We start from the raw sequence: 9,320 nt of genomic DNA on the forward strand, positions 1-9,320 counted from the left end.
CATACATGATGTTTGCTTAGACTATATAATCGGCATCAGATTTCTCAAACGCATACACTTATGTTAAATATTAGTGTATCTGAGGAAAATCAAAATGGTAGCTTCGTGAAACCAATCTACGAATACATTTTGTATTAAAGAAAAACAGAGAAACTAAGTACTCTTTCTTTCAAGAACATTGCATTTTTTATCTAGTAATGTGAGTGTTAAAGGTAGCCCTATAACTTTAAGCTACACGTTGACTGACGAAACATGCTCAGCATGAATGTCAGTGTTACGAACGGGATACAATGGTGCACCATTCAAGAGCCAAAGTACATGGGGGATTGATTAAGTCAATATTACAAGCAGCCAAACAATGCCTGGCTGCATAAATGGAATAAAATACAAGGCTTTGTGTCAACCTTTGGAAAGTCCTAGGCAACCTGGAATGTAGGCCATGTCCAGCGTTACAGAGCAGGGATCCATATTTTACCCTAAATGCTTACTGCAATGCAGTCATGGGAAAAAGAAAGTACTCCCTCCTTCAGTTCTTTGTCTTTATTTATCAGGGCTTAAACAACAATTGCTACTCAATATTCCATGAGTACTCAGTTCCCTTCCTGAGAAATCCAGTTAGCAGCACTGGAAAGTACTTTGATTTATTATTTTTTTTAAATTTAAGTGCAGTTGTGTATGGGGCTGTGGGAATGCTCATGATACTGTCTCAATGTCTTTGTGGACTTGATAATGGCGTATGACTGTAACACACAGGAATGTAACACACCTTTGTGAATGTAGTAATGTGTGTTTATATACTTAGCACAAGTCAACTCGACCCTGCGCACCCCCACACCAAGGGGGCAACTTGCCTACGGACATGAGCTGCATGACTGAAAATGTCTGAGTTTTCATTACTTGACGAGGGTGGGGAGTTTGCGCGCCAGAGGAACCCTGAATTAGAGTCGCTGCTCATTCAGATGGACAGCAGTCGGCTACGGTGGGTCCTGTGCTCTGATATGGATACCAGTCGGTCAGCTTTCAAGGAAGCTCCTCCAGGTACGTCCTGCTGGGCAGAGGCCCAAAGGTAGACCCAGCGCATGCTGCTTTGAGAACTTCTTGGGATATCGCAGAAGAAAGGAAATCAATGGTTGGGTCTGACCTGCTCAGTCTGCTGCCAAGTGACCCACACCACAAAAAAGAACTGAAGATGGATAAACAGATGGATGAATACAAATAAAATTGGTTATTATGCCTAGTATTATCAATATCTTGTTTATGACCAAAGTAGGATACTAACTGGTCTTCCTGGAACAATGACGTGCCGGAACTATGTTCCATCATTACAACTGCATGAGTCTGCTAACTTGAATAGAACTGAATGACACTGCAATTAGAGCAAAAATATTTTAATTTAAGACAAACACTATTACAATAGTGTATTACAATAACTCCTGGTAGTTGCATGACTCACTTGACTCACTTGAACAAATGAGACAAACAAAATTGAATTCCACAGGTTTCATGGACAAAATATACTTTACCTGCAGGCGCTGCGATTATGACATAACCATACAGTCCATGTACATGTCTTGTAGCCAAAAGTGGATAGTTCAGGTCCAGAAAGTAAAAAATCCAGACCGAAATTTTGTTTCAACCAACCAATTGAGCATAAAGAGTCACAGAGTACTCAACTGGTTGGTTGAAACAAAATCTTGATCTGGATTTTTACTTTCTGGACCTGAACTGTCTACCTCTGCTTGTGGCTCAATATCTGACTTCAGAAGGAATAAACCGTTAAATTATGTGGCATCACTGACCAGTGTCTGCAGTACAGTCTCCAGCACGGACAGGAAGCCTCTCAGGACCATTTCATTTCTGGGTTCCTGTTTGACAGTCACAAGTAGCCTATCCTCTTCAGAACCGGGACCACACAGAAGCTCGGCGAGGATGATAGTTTCTGAGCCATGGCCATACAGGTAGGCCTTCCAGGGAACACTACCGGGTCGACTGAAAGCCAAGGCCTGGATCTGCACCAGCTGCAGGGCAGCCTGCAGGGTTTCTGGCTGAGAGCTGGGCTCAGAGCAGGGCAGCGACACAGTCTGGAAGGTCTCCAGCTCCAACCAGAGCTTCTCAAAGGCCTCGGGGGTCAAGGGAGGCCCCAGGGTGAGGCTGAATCTCGCCGCTTCCTCTGGCAAACCTGAGCAGAGATCTTCACTTGCTTCTTGCACTATGGAAACAGTGAAGAAAGGCAGAGAAGCACTGTGAAGCCAAGCTGGGACAGAAACCCAGCCCATCACATCAGCCGGTCGCTGAAACCATAGACCTTGGCCTTGGTGAGACACCTCGGATGCTTCCCTGATCCACCCAGAATTTGTCTGGGCTTCCCAACCTAGAACCCACCTGCTAGGGTACAGTTTGCAGCGCTGTGGGCTGTGCCATCTGAGCCGCCAAGGGTGGGCAGGGCAGCACCGTTGTAGCCGCCCCCAGCCACACCAGACCCCGAGCTGGACACTGGCTCCAGGGTGTTGAAATGGGCAGCCCAGTTATTGATGGGCTCCTCGAGGCGGCCAGCGATCAGGCCCAGGGACGGGTCTGACTTGGGGCCCCCCAGAACCTGTCGCGTCTCCTCCACCCCACAGCGCAGCAGTCGGTAGTAGAATAGGGCGCGGTCGCGCACACACATGTCGGTCTCTTCCTCTGCCAAGGGAAAGGGAGACAAAGTCAACCTGCAATCTGCATTTCCATGCGAAGAGGCCACGCCCAGGTCAACGGAGCTCGGATGACATTCCGCCGGGTTTGGTTAAGCAAAAATGATAATTGTCACTCTCAGAAACTATTGCTTTTTTCACTTTTATGTAGAGTTGCCGTTTAGAAATGCTACGTTGTCTCGATAGGACTGTGACGACTGTTCTGCTTCTTTACAGCCTGCTTTGCGGTGGCTCGACATACCGATGCAGAAATGCAGCAGGCGTCCCAACATCTCCTGGGTCTCGGCGGGCCGAGAGAGGAACAGCCTCATCGTTGCCGTCAGGAGCTCCAGCTTCACCAAGGTGGACAGTTCTGTCTTCAGGCTATCAATGTAGTCTTCCAGGATGTAGGGGGCACCAGAAATCTGCTCCCCATGCATGCCTAACAGCCAAATCAGAGCCTGTTTCCCCTGGACAGGAAAAAGTTGAGAACTTGGTCAAAAATATTAACCTCGAGACCCATCTGTTCCAGGAAGACGTCCACTAAGCTACGCCACTCCAGTTGCCCTTGTTGGCTTCTTGTGCTTTCTGGATGCTCTTAGTGTTGTACTTTATCTTTTGACTGTATACTCCTATTTGGTTCTTGCTATATCTCAAATGCATTATATAGTTCTTGCTCTGATACTACTTTATATAATATTTAGTGTAGTGACGGGGCCAACATGGGATTCGAGTCTTACTCACGTCACTGTCCTGGATGATCTCCTCACAGCCAGCAATGGCCTGACAGACGCATGCCGTGGACTGGGGACACAACCAGACCAGGTCCCGGAAGGTCTGCACCACAGCTGGAAGATAAGAGCACACCTTTAAGAAGAGAATAATCACGGTGAAGAGTATAGAGAGAGAGAGAGAGACAGTGTATAGACATCAAAGGGTTCAACTGACTGCGTGTGCCCACTGCAATCCAAAGATACTTTACGGCAGTAGCAGCCCCAGTGGCTCCGCCTACCTGAGGTGATGTGCTGTTGCCTCAGCCCCAGTGGCTCCGCCTACCTGAGGTGATGTGCTCCTGCCTCAGCCTCAGTGGCTCCGCCTACCTGAGGTGATGTGCTCCTGCCTCAGCCCCAGTGGCTCCGCCTACCTGAGGTGATGTGCTCCTGCCTCAGCCCCAGTGGCTCCGCCTACCTGAAGTGATGTGCTCCTGCCTCAGCCCCAGCAATCCCGTCAGTATGGCCAGGCCACGCTCGCTGTACATCCGCCCGATGCGACCTGATGAGACCGATGTCAGAGACGGCAAATCTGAATTGCTTTTCATCATTTAGCAGACGCTTTTAATCAAAGCAATGTACTTTTTTGAGAAAGCGAGGTCTATCAATCCCTGGAGCAAATGGGGGTTGGGGGCTTGGCTCAAGGGCCCACTTGGCTGAACCTGGGATTTGAACCTGTGACCTTTCGACCACGGTCACTATGTAATAATTTACCAATAAAATTCTGTCTTATCTTATCTTGTCTTATCTTATCCCATCCCACACCACACCATCCCATCCTAATTATCCTATCTAACTAATCCTGTACACCGCATTTCCATAAAAATTGGGACACTTTCTAAAAATGCAATAAAAACTAAAATATGTAATTTGGTACTTCACTTGAACGTTTAATAGGCAAAGGGACAATGAAAATACCGTACAAAATTTCAGATTTTAGTGCATTTTTAGAAAATGCCCCAACTCTTCTGGAAATGGGGGTTGTATATTGTACCCTCCCCCACGCTCACCAGCGTACCCCTGACTCAGGTCTTACCGACGGCAAAGATGGCGGCCTGTGCCAACTCTGGAGAGACGTCAGTACAGTACGCCTGGAGCTCCTCCAGGACCAGCACCACGTTGTCGTCATTCACCAGCTCCACCAGGATCTCCATCTTGCGGAACTTGATGTAGCCGGGCTCCGAGTAGCTGCAGAAGAACTTCTTGTAGTGGGGGGAGAACTGCGCCGGGAGGCTGTGCAGGACGCGCTGTACGTGGCAGAGGCCCGTGAAGCGAAGCTCGCGTGAACTGGCGGTGCAGGTAGCCAGCAGGGGGCCCCGTGCCCGCACCAGCGCATCCGCCTGGACAGTGGGGTGCCCCGAAGCCAGCTGCAGGAACAGCCGCAGTGTGGCAGCCGTGACGGCACTGTCGCCGCCCTGCAGGTGGCCGTCCAGCAGGTTGAGGATGTCGAAGAGCTCGGCGTCGTCACGGGGCCGGTAACGCAGCAGGAAGCCCAACGTCTCGCTCTGCCCCCACACATCCAGGTCCTTCAGCCTGTTTGGGGAGGGGGGGTGGGGGCAGACAGCCCAGTACGTGTCAGGTATCATATCATCAACATGCTGGACCGTGCTGCTTTTCCTGGCTCCCCCTTTTTGCATTCTCACCTCACATTTACATTTTTATGCAGTTAAGTTAGCAGGGACAGTGGCTGCTTGACATTGACATCGCACTGCCGACCTTGGGATTTGAACCAGCGACCTCCCGATCACAGAGACAGTACCGTAACCCACACACTTCCACTTTTTAAGTTCCTCTTCCTAAAACCACAGTCAGCGTGTGAATTACGGCGGGAACTTCCCACCCAAAGCTGATCCTATATTCTGCTGCAGAAGTAAATTTTCTTTTAACATGGCAAAGGACAGATCATTTCCCAAAAAGCACTGCACTGTAGACATGGCGGAGTTGGGGAATACCAGGGTCATTGTTCTTGAACCAAGAGTGCTTCTGTGTTACATTAGTTTCGACTGATTACATTGTTGAGTCCCTGAGCAAGAAAACATCTACCATTTGTACTGATAAAAACGGGTAAATCCCCAATAAAGAGGGTGATGGTCACGTCCAGTTCTGCAAAAGTTTACTGTGTTCTGTCATAAAATTCTGCATTGCTTGATACCGCCATGCCCTGGAAGACACTACCTGTTCAGCAGATGGTGTGCGATGGGTTTGTTAATGACCACACCCCCCTCCGCCTTCAAGATCTCCTCCAGGGCCCGCAGGCAGTTGACCATCACCACCGGGTCCGGATCCCTGAGCAACCCATACAGCTCGTTGACGACAGTGCCATCTAGAGGTGGCAGGAAACACAAATAGGGCCGACATCAGTATAGGGCAAAAACAATAGTTCTCCATCCTGTTCCTAATGCTGCCCCCCGCCAGAATGTTTTGAATCCAACCTGCCGCATTAAACTAGGGTTGGAATGAAAACATTCTGGCAGGGGAGGCGCCTGGAACAGGACTGAGAACCACTGTCCAAAAACCATCGGGTGGCAGCATGAATGTAATGCAACATTAAATACACTTATTATTATTGTTCGAATTATACAGTGATAATAATTGATAAACCTAAAGCTATAAAATGAGTACAATGACTAGATCCACACTGACTCCACACCCTACAAGGAAATGAACCGGAGAGCTTGGAGGAGAAGTGGAGGGGTGTACGTCCCTCTGCTAGCAACCGGAGATCCCCTGCTGCTTAGCAACCTAACATATCAGGCCTCGGGCTCCAAAGCAACAATGCCCGACTGTTTTCTAGCTTGGAACAGTGCTGGTTTTTGCATATCCTATTATCCCTAAGGGAGACAGCTATTAAGGTTAGAGCACAGGGTCACACAACATCCAGGGCTCCTGGAGAAGTTCGGGTTAAGAGTCGTACTGTGAAATGATTACTATGACAGCAATGGTATTTGAACCCACAACCTCCCGGACATTGGCACAGATCCTTAACCTGCAGAGCCACATGTTGCCCCGCCCCCTGCAAACTAGCACATCAGAATCCATGCAACCGCTGTGGATATAAAAAAAGGAACAGCAGCAGTATGCAAAGAGCAGAGGCTAACAGAAAGTACATAAAAAAGAAAGTCTGTCGAACAGGAAGTCACCTATTACCTATTTCAGCATCAGGCTGCAGGTTGCGCATCTTGGCACAGCCGAGCACAGCCACCCTCCGCACGTATGACGCCCTGTCCCGCAGTCCCGTCAGCACCGGCTGCTGAACGTACTCCGTGATCCCCGGCATCCTGATCCAAAACAGGACACAACAGCCTGTAACACAACATTCCATAAAGAAATATATCCCTTAAACTATGGAAGGAAGGTAACTGGCCATTAGCGACAGTTGTCATGTCTAGAGAACATAGGTGAGCAGATTTTAACACAAATGTATGAGAGAAATATTACAGATGGTATAACTCAGTTAGGGAGCATTTGATGCATCCCCTAAAAAAGGGCCCCAGGCCCCCTGGGCTGGCCAACACACCGAAGGTTGCACATGTTCCTCAGGGCCAGGCCGCGCACCATGGGGTTGGGGTCGGCACAGTCCTTGCGCAACGTGTTGATGGCCAGTAGGGCCAGGTCGGGCTTCAGCTTGGCGTAGGTGCACATGTAGAGATAAACCAGCTTCTTCTGCACGATGTCCACCGAGGCTCCAGCTTTCACCATCTCCATGAAGAGGGGGGACATGTCCAGGCCTTGCGTCATGAACCTGTCACATTGGGGGGGGGGGGGGGGGGGGGGGGGCACTCTCTTTAAATCCAAAGGGTGCAGAATCCTCGGTTTGCCTTTTGTACATCAGGACATAGGAGATCTTACTCGCACCATCCAGTAGATCACATGTAACATGTGAGAGGGTTAGACAGCACAAAACGCTAGAACTGTATACATCTTATACATATATAATTACTTTTTACAGAGAAGCTCTAATTATCCAATGCGGTAAAATGTAATATCTTTTGATTTCGTCTGCTTTGAATTTTCTTTTGCTACCAAATGCCTGTATTACTGACAAACTTGCATTATTAGGCAGTACCGTCAGATTTGTTTCAGAAACCCTTCATACGTTTCCCTGTCTCACTTTAAAGTGACCAATCCAATTTGTTGTGTCGAAATGTTTATTAGTAAATCCTCCTCGTGAAATTTTCCATTTTTGCCAACATTAAAATAATTCTACACAGCAGACATTTTTCTATCTGTTTAGTAGGTGTAGGTGTGCAAAGCATTATGGGTCACCATGTTAAAGGGAATTATCAGCAGTGAATATCGGCTCATTTTTAACCATCGGCTAATGGCCAATTGTTGCTGTATTAGCCGATACCGATAGTTAACATACCATCAGTGCATCTCCACTGTGTATGACATTTCGCCCTGGCTGTGCCCTGCCTTGTAGCCTGCACACCCTGGGATGGAATTCAGATTCACCATGACTCTGTACTGGATGACCAGTACAGAAACCTTGTGGATGATTATATGGATGGATGTTAATGACTGTGCCTGGTCGTAATATGCCCTATGTATAACAAACAATCGTATTTCTGATGTATTTACAACATAATTAAAGAACATTACGTGTTTCATAACCATTGCATTCTACAAGTTGTGTATTAGATACCTACAGTAGATGGGTTCCTGTCCCATAATGCCTTGTGAGGACATTTGGCAATCAACTACAATGCCAGAAGAGTTTTCAAATAACAGAACTGCGGAGTCCTCACCACACGTACGACTGTGTTCCATCAACTATAGCAGGACGGCGGACAAACGGCACATTCTAAGTCGCCTTCTCACCGGATGACGCGCAGGATCACGTTCCGGTAGCGCAGTCGGTCAGACTGGACGTTGGGGTTGCAGAGAGCCCTCTTCAGCTCCTTCACCGTCTCCTCGGAGCCCAGATACGGCATTTCGCCCTCTGATGCTCGTCTATGAAGTAGAGCAGCAGCATTCCGTTACATGCACTATACCCAGACACAAAATGAATTTTAATAACGCAAAAAAAATGCCTGTGTTTCCTAACACATGCCCAACAATTTAACAGGTTTTAACAAATCAGTTTTCACAGGTACAGTGTTAATGCGGTGTATACAATAAAACAACAACGACGACGACAATGTGACCCTGACAAGAGCATAAAGTCATTCATGACATCTGGAGTTTGTGTGTCCCATGTTTCTGGACAACCGAGAAAGGCTGTCATCGCTTCACCAAGTCATTAGATACGAAAATGACAGACTGTCATACGCTTAACATGCAGCACGGTTAAAACACGATACTCACAAAGCGTCAGTCGTCGCTATAAACTTCGCCTTTTAACTATTTACAAAATGACATTAGTTTATTCATAAAAAAAAGAACTAGCAACCCCATGTCATGTTACTTGGAGTGCATTTCTATTTTCGATCCTTGGCCGGAAGCGGTCCTGAAAGAAAAATGCTCCCCCCGCAGAGGAAACACTGAAAGCAAATGCATATAAATGCTTAAATGTATGATTAAATAAATATATTATATTTATGATGATATCATTTATAATATGCACATATAGGTGCATAAAACATAATATGAAGTATATCGATAATTTATTGTTTAAAATGTAGGACGCTGTTTATGGGGGATGCATAAGAAAGTGACACAAGCGATTTCCGGCCAGCGGAACCTTCTTACTTTTGTTGGAAAAGTGCCTTGGTGGGTACCTCTCTTGTCTCACACCTCCACTCTCACTGTGTGTTTCCTCTTTAAGTCCAGAGATATGCAGTTTTGCCGAGTGGCGTCTGTAAGTTGACCGTTGTGTGTAATTGCCCTGCGATGGTCCAGACTGTGAATATGCATCCTGCCGATGTTCTCCAACTTCTGA

At 47.4% G+C, this 9,320-nt stretch overlaps 1 protein-coding gene across 2 annotated transcripts; it reads right to left on the bottom strand.

Moving 5' to 3' along the window:
- Positions 1–1,372: 1,372 nt before the first annotated feature.
- ap4b1 (adaptor related protein complex 4 subunit beta 1) lies at positions 1,373–8,894 on the bottom strand. 2 transcript variants are annotated; one of them, XM_048984168.1, is made up of 11 exons: positions 8,747–8,894; positions 8,261–8,392; positions 6,957–7,181; positions 6,587–6,717; positions 5,615–5,762; positions 4,476–4,972; positions 3,858–3,941; positions 3,414–3,517; positions 2,932–3,139; positions 2,383–2,679; positions 1,373–2,209 (listed from the first exon to the last, which is right to left on the bottom strand). In XM_048984168.1, the coding sequence occupies exons 2-11, from the start codon at positions 8,371–8,373 to the stop codon at positions 1,782–1,784; spliced, it is 2,235 nt and encodes a 744-aa protein (XP_048840125.1). In that variant the 5' UTR covers positions 8,374–8,392; positions 8,747–8,894; the 3' UTR covers positions 1,373–1,781. The 2 variants fall into 2 exon arrangements, with proteins under 2 accessions (XP_048840125.1, XP_048840126.1); XM_048984169.1 differs by lacking the exons at positions 8,261–8,392; positions 8,747–8,894 and having other exon boundaries at positions 6,995–7,134.
- Positions 8,895–9,320: the final 426 nt, after the last annotated feature.

The sequence above is a fragment of the Brienomyrus brachyistius genome, chromosome 18, assembly GCF_023856365.1.
Source record: "Brienomyrus brachyistius isolate T26 chromosome 18, BBRACH_0.4, whole genome shotgun sequence".
Taxonomy (NCBI): Eukaryota; Metazoa; Chordata; class Actinopteri; order Osteoglossiformes; family Mormyridae; genus Brienomyrus; species Brienomyrus brachyistius.